General features: G+C 39.3%; 1 protein-coding gene, 2 long non-coding RNA genes and 2 other non-coding genes across 8 annotated transcripts; 2 read left to right on the top strand and 3 right to left on the bottom strand.

Moving 5' to 3' along the window:
* Positions 1-317: 317 nt before the first annotated feature.
* On the top strand, positions 318-6253 carry LOC122822305. The gene is made up of 3 exons (XR_006369131.1): positions 318-538; positions 2104-2185; positions 4073-6253. It is a non-coding gene; the product is annotated as an uncharacterized LOC122822305 (long non-coding RNA).
* A 1178-nt stretch (positions 6254-7431) lies between these two features.
* Positions 7432-18807, top strand: LOC122822303 (fas-binding factor 1 homolog). 3 transcript variants are annotated; one of them, XM_044100867.1, is made up of 31 exons: positions 7445-7646; positions 7751-7873; positions 8056-8086; positions 8563-8613; positions 8696-8741; positions 8825-8888; positions 8969-9019; positions 9109-9241; positions 9363-9437; positions 10035-10172; positions 10260-10371; positions 10586-10713; positions 10806-10899; positions 11721-12140; positions 12221-12286; positions 12357-12403; positions 13760-13812; positions 13886-13933; positions 14025-14156; positions 14231-14331; positions 14423-14629; positions 14791-14898; positions 15966-16105; positions 16189-16307; positions 16431-16553; positions 16646-16822; positions 16922-17098; positions 17168-17305; positions 17400-17499; positions 17575-17720; positions 18523-18807. In XM_044100867.1, exons 2-31 carry the CDS (start codon positions 7871-7873, stop codon positions 18610-18612), a joined length of 3318 nt encoding a protein of 1105 aa, XP_043956802.1. In that variant the 5' UTR covers positions 7445-7646; positions 7751-7870; the 3' UTR covers positions 18613-18807. The 3 variants fall into 3 exon arrangements, with proteins under 3 accessions (XP_043956804.1, XP_043956801.1, XP_043956802.1); XM_044100869.1 differs by having other exon boundaries at positions 7432-7873; positions 17587-17720; XM_044100866.1 differs by having other exon boundaries at positions 7432-7873.
* LOC122822304 lies at positions 18470-19918 on the bottom strand. Of its 2 annotated transcripts, none has more exons than XR_006369130.1 (5): positions 19658-19918; positions 19456-19497; positions 19224-19283; positions 18980-19042; positions 18470-18778 (listed from the first exon to the last, which is right to left on the bottom strand). It is a non-coding gene; the product is annotated as an uncharacterized LOC122822304 (long non-coding RNA). The 2 variants fall into 2 exon arrangements; XR_006369129.1 differs by having other exon boundaries at positions 18976-19042; positions 19658-19836.
* On the bottom strand, positions 18853-18925 carry LOC122822651. The gene has a single exon (XR_006369183.1). It is a non-coding gene; the product is annotated as a small nucleolar RNA R38 (small nucleolar RNA).
* On the bottom strand, positions 19109-19183 carry LOC122822652. The gene has a single exon (XR_006369184.1). It is a non-coding gene; the product is annotated as a small nucleolar RNA SNORD49 (small nucleolar RNA).
* Positions 19919-20883: the final 965 nt, after the last annotated feature.

Genomic DNA, 20883 nt, shown 5'->3' with positions numbered 1-20883 from the left:
TGTAATTAATATCTGTCTTGTTTAAAATCAAGATTATGACCTTACAGCAAGCTCCAGGATTTATTTGTTTTTACCAATGCATGTCTAGACAAAATACCATTTAAATGTACCAACTGAAGCCTTTTTCGAAAAAAGGCGTCCTTCCTTCAATGAAAATGCAACATTGAGCTTGATTTGGCTTGCTGTGCTAACAACACGGTGTGGGTTGTTTTCAGAATAGCAACACAGCATGCTCTGTTTGCCTTGTAGCCCTTCCAGCAAGAACCAGCCTGCTCCTTGATCCTGGCTAATCCTCTGTGCTAATCTCCCCCAATCACAAGTGAGAGCCAAGGCAGGAATAGTCTGACTGTTACAAGTCCCAATCTCTGTCCCGTACCATTTACAACTTTCAATGGGGTAAGACATTTTGGTGTTCCAGACCAGCAACAGGCCCCAAGGCCCAAGACACTTTTTGGGGTAGAACCATGTGCACAACCATGATGGTCCTGACCGCCATTGCTGTCATCCTGCGGCAGAGGTTCTCCAATAAAATCAAACCGTGAGTACTGGTATTATCAACCTTTTAAATAATATTGAATAATGTCATTATATTTAGTCCTCGGGTTTACAGTCTTAGTTTTTGATTTTTATTTTTTCAACTGTTTAATTTTTTTTTCTTTAGATTTAGTCACAAGAAAAGAAGCAATGTATAGTTAGTAGGACTAATTACATAACATGATTCCAGCGAGTTCTGAACACTCACACGTACAAGAAACATACAAAAAAAAATGCATATGTGTTTCATGTGTGGGAGAAAGTGTGAAACAGAAAGAAAGGACTTATCTGCATCACTGATTTGAACTAAGTCCTGCGATTATTTAAGGGTTAGCCTTGATCAATAGCGTGTGGATTAAGTGGCTGCCTTCATAACAACCACGTATTCCGGCTTTTCTAATGGGAAGATGAATAGAGGAGAAAATAGCAGAGCTCTCGAGTTCATGGCTACTGATTGACTCAAAGTGTAATCTTTCCATCTCCCCCCAGAACCTACTTACTCACTCTCCAAGCAATAGCAAACAATGACACGTGGCTATGGCACCATGGAGCACGGCAAACATCTGGCTCACACAATTAGGAGCTGACAAAAAAGAATCTTGTTTTTTAATGAGGCTTTCGTCCTGCATCCAGCTACCGTACTTTATACAAAAATGAGAGCAACATAAAGCAGTTTTTTTTAACCACTTTAGACTGAGACAAGGAAAAAAACTGGAACGCTATAGATGTCCCAAACCTTTCCTCACGTTTTCTTTATTTTTCTTGTTGCTCTGACTACAGATTCTGGGAATTTGTAAAACCTTACATCAGTGAAAAGTAAAAAAAAAAAAGATGGATTTCTGAATTTCCAGTGTATTTGATTTGAATTTCATTCGCAAGTTTGAACTTCTCACCGTGCAAAGTTCAACTTATTATCCGAAGACAGATAGAGAGAGAGTATGGCAGAATTGCAAACCTACCAAGACATAGCTACCGCCTTAACTTACAAGAAAGAAAAAGAGAACATCAATCAAAGAATCAACAAAAGAAACTCATGCTGACTCTTGAAGACCCACACAACCCTACAACTCCGGGGAAAGACTTTGTTGTGCTCACCACACATCTGGCCTTAATGAAACAGAGGCAAGAAGAAAGCCTGCTTTGTTGTGACAAAGCGGTTTTCTCATTATAAGTCATGCTGGGGTCACAGCAAACATGTGACCCGAGCATATCTGCTTCCGTCAGATTAGACTCAACATGAACTTTTTGGTCAACATGTAATTTGAGTTTACGGAGAGCAAAACCGCACCACGCTGTTGGGTTGCTTTTCTTCAGACAAGGCAGGGAATCTGCTTAGAGTTGATGAAGCCAAATACAGGACAATCCTGGAAGGGACTGCAAAAGAGTAGAAACTGGGACAGAAGTTCTGAGTCTCCAGATGTGCAAAGAGACATAGATCAAAAAACTTGCAGCTGCTACTGAACTGAAGAACAGCTCTAAAAATTGTAGACCCAGAGGAGCTGAGATGAACTGAACTTTACACAGAGGGGTACTATATTTGTGTGATATCCTGTACATGTCCGTTCACAGGCAGAATGAGAATGCTGATATGGAAATGCCGTACATGAAGAGCAATGGGACAATGGAGACCCCACAATGACAACAACTAAAGGTAAGAACACTAAAGCAAATCAAAGCAATTCAGTTAGACCGCAACATTTTGCAACAAGACACTTTTCTAGTTTTAGTTGCTGTGTAGTGTTTACCGTCTGAAGCATTTTTTTTCACTGATAGTGAGGCTTATTGTTGAGATTTCTAGAGAAGCACAATCAAGCAAGCCAAAAAAAAAAAAAAGGTGGGCAAAAAAATAGATTTTGATGAAAATTCAAAATATAACGCATTCAAGACACCAGATGAAAACTGAGAATAACTGAGGAGTAGGAAAGTGGAGCACTGGAGTATGACGCAGAGGCACAGATGCACAAAAAAGCCTAGAAGCCTGCCCCACATTTGGCTTTTAAGTTCTACTAATGCTGAATGATTTAGAGGCCAAACAACAATCCGTCGTCTCTTTACAGGGTTATTATAAATGCATTACTTCACTGCCACCTCACTTTTAAACATAGGGGTATCACATCTCTAATCCTAAGCAATAAGCCACATAATAATTGTAAAACAAACAAAACATAGTGACAATGTGTCATTTTTTTTCTTTTGTTGACTCGTAGAGGTCAACAAAACCGTGTTGAGTCACGGTGATTATTTTTTTCTAAATGAATATTTTTAGACAATCGCAACTCTTCTTTAAAATAAATTTTAGCATTACAGTTACATTAATCTTCAAAAAAAAGCTTAATGAAGGAGTGAATCTTTTGGTATTTAAACGCACAAAAGACTGGGAAAGGAGGAACACTAATAAAGCCTAAATGTCAGCGATTTTCTTCAAAGCTCTTTTGTCATTGGGGGAAAAAAAATTACAAATAGGATATTTTATCAAGCCTCATTGCACTTTTTTATTTTCTCTGAATATGTGAATTTTTCTTCACACTGTCTTTGCATATTTCACCCTGACTGAAACGAGACACATGCATCCCATCAGAGAATTATAAAAAATTCATACTTGTTGCTCGGCCTGTTGAGATTACTGCAGTGTAATTGAATTTACTGTGACACAGGAGGGAAACATCGCCTTCTGAGAAGTCCTCCCCCAGTTTGGAGGAAACTAAATATTCCTGCATTCGTGGCGTTCCAGTGCAAGTATTTAAAACACAGAAGATGTTTCTGCATAATGGATGTGATAAATGAGTTGAAAGAAGCCAGAAAAGCTTGTTTTGGAAATCTGACAGGAAAGGAGTGGTGATGTCTGCCCCACACTGAGCTTTGGAGTGTTTACTGATGCATTAACACTAAAAGATTTAGAAGGCAAACAACGCAATCTCTTCTAGAAAATGTTTCAGGTATGGCCCTGACTGGCCCCCCCTGTTGATCGTCCACCTATGTGCAACTCAATATCGGTATCAATAATGCAGTTATGTAAGATGAGCTGTAAAGAGAAAATATAAGAAGCCTTGCTACAAGTCATATAGGGGGTAAGCTAACATTTGGAAGAAGTTTCTCTGTTTAGTTAGGATCAAAATTGATATTTTTGCCTAACATGCAAAACACTGGGTTTGTCAGAAAACTATCATGGTACAACACCTCAAACACACTAACCCTAACACAGGCTCATAGTGAGGGAAGGATTATGACAGCTTTCTACCTGAAAAATCTATTAGAACATTGCATCAAGCGGATGTTGGTGCAGTTAAAGGTGGTTTCTACAAAGTTATCAGGAAAGCAGATTAAAAAAAATGCACGCCACACTTTTTAGATTGCTCTTTGCAAAATAAATGTCAAAAATCAAGTATCATGCATCATATCATTTAAAACACATAAAATGTGTAGTTGCAGCACAGCAGAATATAAAGCAGTCAATGTAGCATGAATATTCTTAAAATGCACTGCAAAATCAACAAAATAAATTGTTCGTCTTGTTTTTTGTTTGTTGTTGTGGATTCAGATGTCGGCCTACTCCCTACAGATGACGACTCTGGAGAATGTATAAAGGAACATGGCCGACACAAACAGTCAGAGCTGTTCTGATGTGGCCTCGCCCTCGATGTTCAGCAGGGTTTTCATTCCTGAAGCGGGAAGTGTCAGCAGAGGTTCAAATTCCACTGGAAGAAGGATGATACATGACAAATGCTGAATTTGAGCCATTAGACATTATTCATGACCTTCAGGCTTGTATTTTTCTTGTTTAAGGGGAGTATGTTTCTGATTCATGCATAAAAAAAGGTCAGGAACTGCAAAGTGCACTTTAAAAAAAATGTATTCTCCACAATTAAATTAATTATTTTAAAGTCCAGGGTTTTATTCTGCCATTAAAGTACAAAAAAACCAACTTCATCTTTTCTTTAAAAGAAAAGAAATGTGGACTTGGAATCAATTCAGACTTAGATCGCAATTTTAATAATTTTAATCTCAGCAATGAAATCACAAAAGACTTGATGCTCAAATTAGACTTTAATACCATTGACTCCATTGACTCATATATTCTTCCAGGCTTAAGCCTTTTAAATATTTGATTTCTTCCACCAAACGTAAATGTGTCCCTTAAGCATTCCTTCAGTTGACTAAAGATTATTTTACTGATTTTCAGTCAGCTTACACTAACTTCCCAAAGTTCCTGGAATTGACACAACAACCAGTGAAGTTGCAGATAAAAAGCATGAAGAAATCCAACGATGTTACCCAGTGCCATATGGAGAAAATTGGCACCATGGCATGTCCTCAAAGTATAAACCTTGAAATATTTTTTTTTTAAATAATTGAACTTGCTGAATTGTAAATAAAATCAAAGCCTTAACCGTGAAACATTCTTAAACTAACTTTTCAATAATATAGTTTCCAGTTAATTTTCTGCAATTTAATAAAACACCTCTTAGAAAAAAAAATAGTTGAACTAACAAAGCTATCTTGTGTTATTATGTTCCTACATGAAATCCAGTCATTTAATAAACACATGACTTTTATCAACCTAAACCTCTTTTTCTTATTTTAGTTCAATTAGAATTACCATTTCTGTTTCTTTCAAAATATCGGAAAGAAGCAAAAGTAATAATATTTTGCCTTCTAAACTATGTCAAACGTTTTAGAAATCCTTCCTCCAGGAGGTTTGCTGGAAATTTAGACATTCCTTTTGACAGAGCTAATATAAGTGATTCAGATTTTCCAATTATAAAACATTTTATCTATTATAAAATGTATTGTATTTATAATAACAACTAAAAACCTTCTCTCATGTTTTTTTTTTAGAATTTGGGCTTCTGTTACTTTTGTGGCTCATTCCAGCATATAAATAACAAAGTAGTTCTGCATTAACAGTTTTTTGAAACTGTAATTAATCATATATTTAGTCAATTATTTGTTTCAGACTATAAATTGGATGGACTTATGCCTCTAATGGGGACTTAAGTGAAAAGACATCAGTGTTACAAGAAACTTGTAGGATAAAATACTATCTCAGTCCCACCCTATAAATAGATTATTATTGTTTTCAAACTCAACTTTGACCTGTACTGCACTTAAAGGGAAAGGTCAGGATGGTATTCAGAGATATTTAAAAAACAATTGCAGAAAACATCAATCTAATAAAAAAAAAGAATATACTGTTAATATTTATGTAATCTAGAGCAAATGAGCAGAATTTATTTCTGCAGACCAAGAATGAAGGTGTCAAATCTGACTTTATGTCAAAAACATTCAAATTAATAAAAGACATGTTTTTTTTTATGACTGACATCTAGACATAATTATATTTTTACTTAAAACAAAGTGGTTTGGCATAGAAGGTGCTCAGACCTCTTAGTAGTATGGGGACAAAATGTTTTCATTTATTCAGCTTATTTAAATCTATCTTCCTACCTCCCACAAAAAAAAAACAAACAAAAAAAACCAAGAGAAATACTGTAAATACATGCTAGATAAATTGAAAAAATGTGCCTCAACCACCACAATAAGTCCTTTGACTATGACTAGCACATTAAATAAGGATGTGGGGAAACCGCATTTATCTTAGAAAATCTTAGCTTTCCTGATTTCAAATGGCTGAGATTATGTACTTTGCTGAGTCATCTTGTGAACCTTACAGCTTTATGTTGTTGTCGCACTGTAATCCACATGACTAAATAAAGCAGTGAAATGCCTCAATGTTGTGTTTTGTGTGTCCTGCTGAAACTCAATGAAGCACAGACACGGGCTTTGCTGTCATCTTTTAAAGAGCTTATTATGATGAATAGTTCTCTGGTCTTTTTGAAGGTCTCTCCAAGTTTTTCTTGGACGGTGGATAAAGCAATAAAAGTCCAAAGGAAAGATTTAGAAAGTCTGAGGAAACAGGACTACTGGGGAGCACAAAGAATAACTTGAATAAATAAAAGGAACATATTTATTATGCGAAATGTAATCTCTTCATTACCTGAGTAAATATAAAATTATCCAAGCTTGTAAATTTTCAACCAAACAGTGTCATGTACCTTATGTTTACATTTTCTAAGAGAAATATTACTAGATTATGTCCACCTGACATACTGAATTTTTTTGTGCCATTTAAGTGACTGCACTGCAAACAATGCTTTCCTTACATGGAGAATGGAGATTCTATAGCTACAATTGAATAGTTAAGATCAAGTCCTGTCCTCAAGAGCTTCTCTTGTAGAGTAGGTCAAAGCATATTCATGTATATGTAGAGTGACTCAATCAAAGTCTATGCCTAACTCTAGCAGAGATTATGTGGTAACACTTCAACATTGGTGTTCAGGGGTGTTCTCCATCCAATCTGACTAAGACTGAGGTAGGAAAGGTCGTTCTAAAAGAGTGTTTGCCTGTCCTGCTTTGTCAGTCTCATAAAGTCCATTAATGTACAGTGTAGTTGTAACATGACACATCTTGGAAAGCACTTCATCAGACAGATGGCTTACAAATTTCATTTGACCTATATAACTGAATACATTTTACAAGTAAAAACAAATGTTTTGTGTATTTCATCTCTGGCTTAATAGGAGACAAATGATTAGGCTCACTACCAATGACTTGATGGCACATCAAGCTTTGACCTCACCTAATGAAATTGTCTAATGAGGATATTTATCTGCTTTATCTTCTGCTTTATCTTTGTAATGATTTCACCATTACAAATGTCTGACGCCATCTAGTGGCGAACCTGTCCAGCAACCAATGTTGTTGTTTTTTTTTTCTCTCTCGGATGAAAATGTCAACTGTAACCTGTAAGAAATTTGTTTTTTGAATATATTCCAAGCTACATGTTGTAAATTCAGCGTATTACCATAAAATCTCTAATAAAACTACATTACCCAGATTGCAATTGGATCAGTAAACAGGAAGCTCATGCTTTACCGGGACAACCCTGTATAACAGTCTGTATGAAAACTCTTCAGGTTTTGGAAACACTGTTTCGTACTCATCATTATTTATGTATCTATATTGCTAACCATTAGGTTTGTGCTTTATTAGCTAAAGTATGTATTCCTGACGGTGGGATATATTACCGTGAGGTTGGCTCATTTAAGAACTTGGTAAATAAATGCTAAAGACAGTCTTTTGGATAAAAAGCGTGTGTTTTTCTATCTATTACAATGGAACCCGCTGTTTATAGTTCATTCTGTCGCTAATATAAAAGAAGACGCAGGGTAGAGCAACGGAGTGGTTACCAATGGAGACAGGAGACGCCTAAAGAGATTTAGCTAGCTTTAGCTCGTTAGCTTCCTTCAAATCTTTCCGCTTCCAGCCAAGATTCATCATGGTGAGTTAACCAGACCTTTTTCTAGGGTCAAAGGCTGTCCTGAAGCTGTTACACAATGTTTTTTCTGTATAGGTCTAAGTTGTTCAATACTTTGCCATGCTTTAGGAATTGTGTTAAATAATATTATCCATGTTAGTGTAAATAAAATGATACACTTTCGTTATTTTTGTGGCATTCCGCAGCCTTCAAAGCCGACGAGTAAAGCCTCCCAAAGTAAGTTCACCGGCTGGATGTTTGAAAGCCTTTATTTGTTTGTTAAGATGATGTTTTGAACAGTTAATGAATACATATTTAACATTGGAATATTACATCAAACCCTTAAAAAAACGTATTTTTAAAAACAGATATGAAAAGTATGTCTTCATTTGTACGTTTTTTAAGTACGCCTGCTAAAAGGGTATTTTCAAAAAGTACTTTTAATCTGACAAACTATTTGCGATTCTAATTTATTGACTGTGCAATAAAATTCTGACCTTGGCAGCACCTTCAAAAATAATAAAATAATTGTAAATTAAGATTTTCATAAAAACTTTAAATCCCACACTTCTAGGTTTCTCTCTACCAATGCCTATGCAATATATTGTTCAGCAGGAGATTGTTATTTCCAGTCTTGCACCACATCTTTATCAGAGGTGTTCATTAATGTATGAAAATCCAACTAATTGTGCATTTGCTGTGGTTTCCTGAAGACCTTTTTGAAGATGATGACATACTTAACAGCTTATTCAATGACGATTCAAGTAAGTGACGTTTACTAGTGGTAACTCATAAAGAAAGTATTGACGTTTATCACACTGATTTATTTGATCATATATCCCTTAGAGCAACCAACGCGATCAAAGGGGGCTCGTGGTGGACGGCCAAACGTGTAAGCTGATGGAAAACGGGAACTGTCTACTTAACTGTAATAAATGAGTACTCCTTATGGGCTCCCTTTTCTTGCTTTCCCAGCTCATCTCCCACTAATAACATGTTCAGCAGAATGGCGGAGGAAGTCAGAAGGGACGACTTGGAGGTAAAAGAAAAAATATGTTAAAACAGAGGACCAATATTTGCTTGTTTGTATGTCATAAATAATTGTTACCTTTGCTTAAGGCCTCAGATGTCTCTGAGGCTGATCCCAGCGACGTGCTGAAGAACCTGAAGGTAAATTCAAATCAAATGAGCAAAAGCAGAGACTAAATTTGCCTCTTGTACAGTTTGTGCCTTGAATAAAGTTTACTCTCTTTCCTCAGGGCATGGATGATTTAGAGGCCGACTTGTTTCCGTCAAAGAAAAAGCTTCCCCTACAAACAAAGTCAGTCGGTAATGAAGACCCTGTGAAAGACTCCTCTGTGTTAGAAAGTAATGCAAATCTTGAGGGAGCAGGTAATTCAAAGCAGCATGTTCTTGCATAAAACATTGTTCTCATTATTATGTTTCCCTCACAACGGGCTTTAAAGGTTGTCAGAGCAATCAAAAAAGGGTTTGGCTTCCCTTTTTCTTTCAGATGAGGCCACAGGAGGAGGGAAGAAGCCAAACGCTGCCCCTTCATCCTCATCACATAAGTACAATGACTTCTTTGGTGAGTGACCGTCAATGTCAGATTAAGATTGAGCTTCAGACAACTTGGGTATTGTTGACCGTCAGTTTTACGTTCCTTGTCTTTAATCATTGCCTCTGATCAGTAATGGAGGTAATGATGAACATCTGATCAAGTTTTGCGAACATTAACTTTAATGTATTTAAATTAAGTTTTAATTGGTTTCAGATTTGTACATAAATTGGCAACCGAACAAATTCAACTTAATGCTGAGCAGCAGGCTGGAACCTTTCTCCAACTAAGTCTTGTAATTTACTCAGTTCTGTAATTTACAGAACTGAACACATTTTAATCCTTTTTATTTCAGAGTTGATGTTTATCTCCGCAATTTTCTAACTTTTAGTTAAATCTTTTCAAATCCATTTTGAAAAAATGGCATTAATAGTAGTATTCCTTCAACACATTCTCTCCTAGTGATTTACAAGATGCCTGAGTTCAGAATAAACAGGCATCTTTCTTCAGTTTTGAAGAACGATGCCCGAGATACAGAGGTTCTAGGCTTCTGTATCTCGTTTACCGCTTTTCACTTTGATGTGAACAAACATCATTAATTATTAAAGAGTCTTCTTACGTCTGCAGATGTAGACGACCCCCTGGTTGATTCGCTTGATGACCTGCTTCCGGATGAAACCAGGCCTGAACCTAAACCCCGGCAGAGCAAGCCTGACAAATCTGTGCCGCCTGCATCAGCATCTCCCATCCTGAGGAGCCAAATGAGTGAGCTGCATGCTTGTTGAGGATTTTGTTTCTCCGGTATCTGGCATACACTTAGTGAAGACGGGGATGTTTCTGCCTGTCTATCAGCAAAGACGTCGAAAAAAGAAGATAAGGATGATCTCCTTGACGCCCTCGGGTTTGAGAGCCACAAAGACGATCCCAGGAAGAAAGAGTCTCCACTTTGGTCTTCCATAGAGAAGTAAGGGCTCAGTTTTCATTTTTGCCTTTCGCACTCCTTTTGTTCTTCTTTTTTAAAGTGCTCGGTTGAAAAATAATTACCGTGAGCCTTGTGCAGCTCAGAACCAAGACAGTGTTTTCCCAACACATATACAGTCTTTCTATTTAGTTTTAATTGGCTGACTGCATGTGACTCCCAAGAATATTTCCCATGTCTTGTTTCTTCTTATCTCCAGGAGAGAAGCCCCTCAGAGACCTCGTACCAGAATTCAAGATATTCTGGACGCCTCCACCTCAGCCCGACCGCCCACAGGCGAGAGGAAAGACGAGAAGCTGCAACAGGAGAAGAACCTCGGTCTGAAAGGTGGGAAAACATTGCAGCTTTTGTTGTTCGAATGTCTGCAAGAAATTACTGCCCTGAAATATTACTGTTATAGCCCGGTTTCTGTTTGTCAGATCCATTTGTGGAAGATGACCTCACGTTTGGGTCCTATCAGCCGACTATAGCGACCACACCCGAGGGCCGCCAGTCCCGCAGACAGTCTGTCAGGTGTGTCCAGGATTCCTGGGGTTTTTTTCAGTCAGAAGTCATAAAGTGGCACCATCGAAGGGGGCCTAGAGGCAGCAATGAGTACTACTTTAAAGGTGTGGCCTTTTAAAAACATCATGATTTTTTTTTTTCTTAAAAACTTGAGCGGTAAAACCTTAATGAAACATTAATTTTCCTATGCATATGGACATTTGTAAATTATCAGTAGTGTCTGTAGAAAATGTTCATAAGGGTGGCCAGAGCAGGCCAGTAAAACATTTTGGGTGGCACAGTAAAAAACATAAAATATCTATAATTTTCTATATAGATATGTATTTATTTATGTCTTGGGTTTTACATTTATGTATTCATTGAAGAAGTTGACTCTGTATGAATTTCTATGAAATGAACATGATACTCAAGGGGACAGACGGGTTTAGCAGCAGGTTTCAAGAGGGGCAAGACGGGGTCATTCTTCCAACCCTTCCTGGTCTCCACTTGGGGGCGCCACTGCAAATTATGCCAGTTGTTAGGTGCCAAATCCAGCATACTCTACAACACTGTGCAAAAGTCTCAAATGGGATCTTCGCAACTCAGTAACAGCTTCCACAAAACCAGAAAAGACTGGAATTTGATTCAAATTCCTAAAAATGTCAATTAAAGAGAGTGCATTAAAAAAAAGCTACAATTTCTTACTCCCTCTATCTTGTTCAGTAGCGATATCATCTGTAATTTTATGACAAACTTTTGTACTTATACTTTGGTCAAAATGGGTCAAATTCTCAAAAATGTGTCCTCCTATAATAATAATTTGCGTTTCAACTTTCTTTCTGTATGGTTAGATTTTCTACCGAAGACGTCAGATTCTCTTCCCCAGAGAGGAAACGCCAACCTAGCACCCCGCCAACCAGCCGACACAGAAATTCAGCGGAGTGGCTTGGCCTCACAGCAAACGACGAGCTTGACGATTTAGAAGAAGGTTCCAAAACAGTGAAAAGTTCAGCTGCGTCTCCAAAAGTTCCCTCCTCTCCTGTACTGGAGAGAAAGTCTTCGTTGACTGGAAATCAAGCCCCATCTGTCGCAAGAATGACAGAAGATGCTCCAAACTCCAAACAGAGCAAATCTGATGTTTCTAAAGGCAACAAGAAGGATGAAGAGGAAGACTATGACTGGTTGGACGAGGCACTGAGCAGGAAGAAGGCTCTATCTGAGGCAAAAGCTCCTAATCTGGGAGACTCTCTGAAAATTGAGTCAGTTGTCAGGTATTGCGCAGAGAAACACACTGTCTGACATGATAGATTGAGTTTCTTAGTAATGAACATTATGACAATCCTTTTTCTAGTAACCAAGATAAGGCTGCACTTCCCAGAGACAGAGAGGAAACGTTCCCATCCATCAGAGACATCAGGTAAGATTGTTTTCTAACATCAGATCAAATCTTTCCTCTCCTCTTTAATACATTTTTTTTGTTGTTTCAGTCCTGCTGCTCATTCCACTCCAATCAGAGAGGAGAAGCCAAGTCAAGGTATTTACCCTCCTCTGCCTTTCATTCACTCATTTAAATGAAATCAAGTACTCATCATCAGACCAAAACATTCTCGGTTCTGCTTCTCGTGGCGCCTCCCTCCCTCCATCTAGATGGCATTAATTCTTCCTCATGCCAGTCTGCTTTAACTGTAAACACAGATTCACCCACTGTGCAGTATCCCGTCCCCTCATCCCCATCAGCCCCTCCGCTTCATCACGCTCTCAGCTCGTTTCACTCCCCTGATCGCCCCCCTCAGGTTGCTAGCCTTGTGGTAGGTTCCAGTGCTGGAAATAGTCATCCTCAGTCTCAGTTCAGCCAATTAGCTTCAAGCGAAAGATCCGACAGGCCGAGGGAGCCCACTTCAGGTGAATCTCCGCAAAAGCCAGGATTACCGGGCCCTTCTTCTGCTGGACTTGCTGGCACAGTGTGGTGTAGGTAACCGCAGGGGAGCCACTGAATTAATCACAGCGCCCAGTACATTTTGTCACACTACAGCTACAAATTTCAATGTATTCTACAGGAATTTCATGCAGCAGATCAACACAAATACTTACCGGTACTATTGCTGAAGAGGTAAAAAGGAGCATGTGGGTTGTTGTTTTAATAACCCGCATGTAAACTTTTTATGTTACAAAAATCTGACATATTTTATTTTATAAATAAAAAGCTGAGAAGTGTTTGCATGCAGTGGTATTTGGCTCCCTTTATTCTGTTTCTCCTAAATAAACTCAGGGAAACTTGTGTGATTTAGTCCAATTAAAAGTTAATGTATTTTGTGAGGACTGGTGGCCAAACAGCACAATTAAGACCAAAGAACACAACAGACAGGTCAGGAATAAAGTGAAAAGTATTATTTCGAGTTAAATTATAGGACAACATCCTCAGCTATGAATATCTCAGCTCTCTGTTCAACGGAAAGAGTAAGGAGCAAATTTACACCTACCTGACAGGCTAAGCAATCAGAAGCAACTGATTGAAACATTGTGACTCTGGAGTAGCTGCAGAGATCAGCGACTCAGGTGGGAGTATCTATTGACAGGACAGCATCCATAAAAGAAAGTTTCTGTTTGCAATTTATCACGTGAAAAATATGTTCTGGACAAACAAGATCAAAACGGACATTTTTTTTTCCTTACTTGGAAAACAATATTCGTGTTGGAAAACTGATACTACACGACCCCTGAATACACCATGCTTATGTTGAAACATGGTGTTCTGTTACTTTATGTAGGTCTGTCACATACAATCCCAATAAATACATTAAAATATGACTATAATGTGACAAAAATGACAAAATATTGCATTGTCTTTGAATATTCATTGTGAAGACCTTTATTACTGTATTCTTTCTAGCGAGTCCTCAGCAAAACCCAACGAAGGGAACATCATCTACTGTTCAACAACAGGTACTGTTACCATTTTCACTTAAAGCTCTTATGATTGCAAATGATAATATTACGTTGTCCTCCTCTTGAATAGGTGTCATATGCAGCAGACAATCTCCAGCAGTTGCTACTACAGCAGCAGGTAAGGACATATTCACTGTCCTCTGCTGGAAGAGTTTTACATCGGCTTCTTCTCCTGTATCGTTCTTGATTCAGCTTCTCTTCTTCTAAAGATGATGCAGGCTCAGTTGCTGGGTCTGGGTAGTGCTGCTGACGCAGGAGCTCTGCAGAGACTTAAAGAGAAGGAGCAACAGCATGGGGAATGTCAGGCTTTACAAGCTCGCATCATCCAGTTGGAGGGAGAGGTAACTGCTGGCCAAGCGTCGCTTTTCCTTCGTTGGTTGGGTTCACTGCCCTGATCACAAATCCGACATTCCAGGTGAAGATGTTGCAGCTGGAGCGGGACCAAAGCCAGATGATTTTAGAGAACATCCAACACAGGCATAAGCAGAATGTGCAGCTCCTGGAGAACACACACAAGTAATACATGTCGAGTTAAAGGGAAAAAAAATAAACTCTCTGCATTTAAAGTAGCGTGTGCTTTGCAAGTGTTGTATGCATTTATTTTAAGAACTCGTGTGAAGCTGATGGAGGAGTCAGCAGCCCAAAGAGAGACCCGAGCTCGGCTGGAGTGCGAAGAGCTAATGGAGCGCCTGGCTACGTTAACAAGGTCAGCCGAGCAGGAGCGCTCAGAGCTGCAGGCGCAGTACCACCGGAAGCTGGCGCAAGCCCAACAGGACAGAGACCGAGAGGTGGAGAGGCTCCGAGATCTTCAAAGGTCAGCTGGAATCATTTAAGCAAGAAAAGAGCCCAAAACAGAAACGGCGTCTATTTTTAATCTTGTGTGCATTCCTATACATATAAATCACCATGTATTATAATAGGTCAGAACTTTCATGATTGTTATATTTGGTACATTTATCCCATTGTTCTTTCTAGAAAATCTATCTTAGAGATGAAAAAAGACCACGAGGAGCAGCTTCAGAGGTTGAAGAGATTAAAGGACGAAGAGATCGATGCTGTTACAAGCGCAACATCTCAGACCAGGTGAGACTTGGTCATTTATTACCTTCCATTTTCTGCATTTTCTTCTCATCCTGCATGCAAAACTGGATAATTGGGGCTCTATTTTCTATTTTAATGGTGAGTCCAGACATGGCAGTGTCAACACAGCCCATTTTCAACTCTAATCCCCACTGCTCTGCCCTTTGCCCTGTCATTAACAAGACAGGACATAGGACATAAGAACATTTCTAAACTTTTCTACATGAGGCAGTAGATTTCTGCCCACCAAAGACTGATAGTCAGTCATTCTCCAGCTGCAAAAAGTTTTTGGCCTCTGATTGTTAAAGCTCTTCCTGGTTGCTTACAATCCACTCCACTGCCCACTGGTGATGTCCATTAAGCTTCTGCCACCTCATCAAGACCACTTTAGGCAAATTCAATCCCACCCTTAAATGTTCTCATGAGGGTAAAAAAAAACCTAATCTATCATTTCTTTCTATCACCTTAAAATGCAGGGTTCCACAAGGGCTGAGAAGTGTTTGAGATGTTAAATAAGTAAAAAATTTAAAATTTGATTCCTTAATCTTCTGCTTATCTGAGATTGGTTCAAAAAGGTGATAGGTCCAGGAAAGACACCCTTCCCCAAGGACACTCTCCACCTCAGTCTGGGGAATCCAGAGGCATTCCAGTCCAGAAGGAAATACAGAGATTGCTGGGTTTGAATCAGGGTTTCCTTTGTGTGTGACATGTCTAGAAATTGTCCGAAGGTAGATACCCTAGAATGCCGTGAAACACGTCAACTCACAAAGCAGGGCATCTCTTTCTTCATTACAACAGATCCGATCAGGGCCCTGCTTTCTGCAGCTGAAGCTTCAAACCGTCTGTCTATCTTCCATAAATATCAAGACACTATGACACTTGAACGCTTCCACTTGAGTCAGTGTCTGATCCCCAACTGCCTTCTGTTACACAGTCTGAGCACCAGAGCATTTCTTTACTCAACAGGACCAAAATTACTTGTAGTATTATTTTCTTGCTATCCCGATGTATATTTCTCAGAACAACTTCCAAGCTAATCCACGTCTACTTTCCACATTACATTTGTACAGATCTCTCGCAGGGGTGATTGAGCAGATGGAGCAGTTCTCTTCCCGGCTCGGAGAGCTCTCTTGTCGAGTAGAGAGCACGCACGAGCACACCGCCCACGGCCTAGAGCAAGGGGCACGACACCGGGACGAGCAGCTTCGAAGTACGTACATCCACACTGAACGGGCGGAAGAATCTGCATTAAAAACTTAAAGTGTAAGCACCTGGCTTCTCCAAATCTTCCAGTAATGCAGGAGCGTCTGGCCCAGCAGCAGAAAGCCATGGCAGAGGAGAGAACGTACCTGAAGGAAATCATTTCAAGGATGGACTCTCAGATCAGCGAGCAGCAAAGGCAGCTGGAGAAGGTGAGCAGACTGTATCAGGGAATCGTTGTTGTGGCCGGCATGTGTTGTTACGATTGCTCTAGAAACGCTCATGTAGATCCTCAAAATCGTTGCGAAGCTCTCTTTTAGCGTTATTTGCTTCAGGAACGCTGGAAAGTAACGGCGGAGCAGGCAAAGGCTGAGTCCACCCAGAGGGGCCTGGAGGAAGAGCGACGTGTCTTCACTATGCAGATCAACATGGAGCGGGAAGAGCTGGAGAGAGCGAAGGTGAGGCCGACAAGCGCCTCAGATGTTACTGAGGCATTAGCGGTTGCCGTGCAACTTCAGCCATGTCTGCTATGCGTCTTTCTGCCTTTTAGAGCTCATTGCTGGAGGAGCAGAAATCTGTGATGCAGCATTGTGCAGAGGAGAGAAGAAAACTGGCAGCGGAATGGGCTCACTTCCACACGCAGGAGAAACAGAGGCATGACAAAGCCGAACGGGAGGTTAACAGCCTCTTGGAGAGGAGAGAAGGATCCATCATCAGTCTGGCACAAGTGAGTCACGCAATCCCTGTTTTTTATGCTTTACTAGGCTGCTGTACTTTCAGAGAAAAGGAAATCCAGATTTCCATTAATGTGTTTTCTGTTTCGCAGGAACAAGCTGACTTGAAGCTTCGCATGGCTGAATTAAAGCAGAAGGAGATGGCCGTGACACAAGAGAAAGAGACTCTTGCCAGACTAAAGGAAGAACTGGACAGAGAGAAGGAGAAAGCCAGTAGCATGGCTCTAAGACTCAAAACAAGAGCCGAAGAGGTTGAGGCCTTCAGCAAGGTGATTTCCTCCCACGCTGACCGCCGCAACCTTCAAAAGGTTTCACTTTTGACAGTTTTGTTTTCACAGCTTGCAGCAGAGAAGTATGAAGAGGGCGAGCGAGCATTGCTAGAGGCGAAACGCGTGGAGTCGGAGCACATGGCTCGACTAAGAAATATCCAGTCTCAAACTGAGAATTTGAGGCAGCAGGAGCAACGGATCCTAAAGGTGTGTCATTGCACAAAGCAAAGACCTCGATCCGTCTTAAAAAACTCTTCTACTTGGTATTAAATACAAATTTTATTTAATACATTTAATACAGGAGCGCATGCAAGGAAAACATCTGCAGGAAGATACAGAAAGACTTAGGGAATATCCCACCATCTCACCGTTGCCTCATATTATTCCACCTATTTTAACAGGTTTGACTGAATGTCGGATTTAAGATGTATATTTTTATATGAGGCAAAAAAAACAACCTCATTTTAACTTTTCAGTTTCTTCTGTAGACTCTGTTCCAGTGTTTCCTTCTTTCCCTGAACTGACAACATCCGTCAGGAATAATCCTTCAAATCCTCTGGAGAACTATCAGTCCATGACGCTTGAGGCCAGTCTGGCCCTGTGGAAGTACACAGCGGAAAAGGTAACTGGTTATTCTCTAGTCATAATTCAGGTTTTTTTTTTCTTGCCAGCTTTTGAAGAATAAATACATTCTTAGAATGCCGCCATTTCAAATGGTCATATTGTGAATACAGTCAACAAATCCAGACTGAAAGATGGTTAAAAGTATTATTTTGAAACTTTTGTCCAGTTATTTGTACTTGGGAATACTCCTGAAATTGTTTACTAAAAACCGTCCAGTAAAGAAACAAATTTCAGCATAAAAATCCCCAATTATCCTGGAAGTGTATTTTAAAAACAACTCAATGCCATAATCTTAATCTCAAACTACAGAAAGTGACTTCATAAATGTCATGAAAGCTAAAGTACTCTAACCAAAATGCATTTATATTTCTAGATTTTAAACTTTTACAAATATTTTGTATAATGAAGCTTGGTAACCATTTCCATAAATGTGAAAGACATAGCCAGCCCACTTAATACTAAGCACTTAAAAAAATAAAAAAAAAACTTTTTAAAGCTTTCTGGTTGCAGATATTTTATTCAGACATTGCATAAAAACTTACTATTTTGTGGCCTCTAAAATTTTGTAAGAGTCAGATATTGTCTGGCTCATATTTCAGTAATCTTGGTAACAGATGAATTAAACAACTGAAGCCAGAGATTTGTTCCATTAAAGATTTTATTTTCTGAAAATTGGTTCCAAAAAAAAACAAAAACAAAAAAAAAAAACACCTCAAGTCATTTTCTTACATGAAAGCTTTCCTTATACATTTTGAGAAACCAAAAGCTTCACATTTTCTCTTTTCTCTCCCATCCCACAGGATCGTGAATTCCTCCTTGAGGAGCAGATTTTTCTAGAAAATCTAAAGAAGAAATCCTACAAGTTCAACACAGACAGTAAAACCTGCTGATCCGTTTGCATATTTGGATTTGTATTATATCTGTACAGTTTCTAAACAAAGTTTTTCAATACGTGTGGCTTTGCTCATTCCAACATTTTGCTCTCAATTTTTATTAAGCATCACGCCTCCCGATTCCTTCAAACCGCTCTTGTGTCAGCTTGTTTGCCAGCTCCATCTGTAAGGTAAAGACAAATATGTAAAATATTACAGCTTATTGATTAACAGAAATATGATGCATGGCATTATTTACCAAGCCTCAGGTTACCAGAACTCAACAAAATTATTTTTCAGACAGGGATAACTTGTATCATCACTGGCTTGATTTAAAATTATAAGCAAATCTTAAATAAAAAAATAATAATAAAAACTTACACACCAGTGTCCTCAAGAGCCCAGAGTGGTTTTAAAAATTCAGCTCTTGCAACCGATGCGCCTGAACCTAGGAAAGATACAACCTGTTGATTATTGTATTATTAGAATACACATAATGCTTAAGTATTTCATTTCTCAGAAACGCTCTGAATAATCGTCAGTTGTCGCATCAGACGGCACTTCCTATGCAGCAGTTTTCATCACTGAAGAGGTGGCAGAATAAATAATACAAATTGTGCAGGACAAACCTTTTTTTTTTATTGTTGTGGTACACCTCCTCTTCCAACTTATGGATCATCGCCACAGCCCTGCAACAAGATATGACATTACTGATCTTCCATCATGAACACTTGTCTTTACACATCACCCTGCAGTAGATCAGACAGCATTGATTTCCACACCACTGTTTCAGACAGGGATAACAAACTCGTCACATGAACTAGCAGAAGAAAAAGTTTACAAGTTGTCTGGATGTTTTACCTTCTCAAAGTTACGTCTTCAGCAACATCTCCAGATAGAAACCTGCAAATAAGTAGACTGTTTTTAAAAGATACAGCATAGCACCACATCACCGGACTTTAACACGTGGTAGCCGGGCTAGCGACGAGCTAGCAGCGACACATGCTTCACCCATCAGCCGGCTTTTACACAAATAAGTTCGGTTAGTTGTTTAAAAAAATACCTATTTACGGCGGGTCGTCTCTGGAGGACGTCACATTATCAGGCGAGTTCAACTGTATGTTTATAATCATTGTTACAAAGTCGCTCGTATTCACTGACTACACTACTTCTCATCAGAGAGATCTGGAGTGGCTGAAGTCTCGCGGTGTTGGGTTCTTTATATGTTGCAAACGTCACGAGTCACGTGATTTATTACGTTTCTTTTAGGGAAAAAAATATTTATTTATATATATGTGTGTGTGTGTGTGTATTTAAAATAATAACCGTGCAATAAAATTACATGAATTATAACGAAATTGGGTGATAAATGGTACTTGGTGGCATAATGCAGTAAAATGCAGATTATACTGTAAACTGGAAATCTGCACACAAAAAAATCACACCATAAGTTGCATGCTAATTAATTTAATTAAAATACGTTTCCTGTATCATTAAGATGACAGGAGATGGAGATGGAACAGGTTGCTGTCTCTCCATCATTGACTCTCAAGTAAACTTTCAAAGCTCCTGACCATCTGAAGCATTTTTCACATCGGTCACACCTGTACGGCTTCTCTCCTGTGTGGATTCTCTGGTGGACTTTCGAGCTTCCTAGCAGGCTGAAACTTCTGCTGCTGTAGCCGCAGACGTGAAGCTTCTCCCCTGTGTGGATGAGTTGATGTCGCTTCCAGTCGTTTGACAAAATCTACTTGGTGCGCAGACAGTTTCAACTTTACACACAGAGAAGATCGGGGAGCTAACTATCAATCAATATAAGAACAAATTCTGTCAGAGTATATCATCTCTGATCTGGACCCTTAAACGGACCAGAGGCTTTGGACTGTTTAGCGCAGCTGATCCGCTTCTGCAGGATTTTTCTCCCGCCGGGGGTTGTCTAGTTACTTTTAATGTAACTTAGTTACTTTCCAAATCAAATATTCAGTAATCTAATTAGCGTATTTTCGGACTATAAGACGCTACTCCCCCCCCCCCCTCCCCCAACCACACACACACACACACACACTGTTTGAACCATGGGTCCATAGCCCGGTGCGGCTTTTCTGTGGATTTTTCTTCAACCGCCAGGGGGCTCTTTAGTAGGAAGTGAATAATTGGGAGTCAAACTTGGAAATCAAAGTAGAAAGTGCTGCTTTTCATTTAGAACAAGCAACGGAGTACTGTTTTCAAACTCATACCCTCTCATCCTGGAAACCACATGAAGAAGTTCATATGATGCAGCTTTTAAGG

Source organism: Gambusia affinis, linkage group LG19 (genome assembly GCF_019740435.1).
Source record: "Gambusia affinis linkage group LG19, SWU_Gaff_1.0, whole genome shotgun sequence".
In the NCBI taxonomy this organism is placed as follows: domain Eukaryota; kingdom Metazoa; phylum Chordata; class Actinopteri; order Cyprinodontiformes; family Poeciliidae; genus Gambusia; species Gambusia affinis.
The sequence above is the reverse complement of the archived record's forward strand: the minus strand, read 5'-3'. Positions and strand labels throughout refer to the sequence as shown.

Excerpts from the sequence above, each read along its gene's own strand:
- LOC122822303 (XM_044100866.1), top strand. Across the intron at positions 14,332-14,422 it reads CTCCTGGAGAACACACACAA|AACTCGTGTGAAGCTGATGG; the intron begins GTAATACATGTC and ends ATTTATTTTAAG. Across the intron at positions 17,721-18,522 it reads GGAAGTACACAGCGGAAAAG|GATCGTGAATTCCTCCTTGA; the intron begins GTAACTGGTTAT and ends CCCATCCCACAG.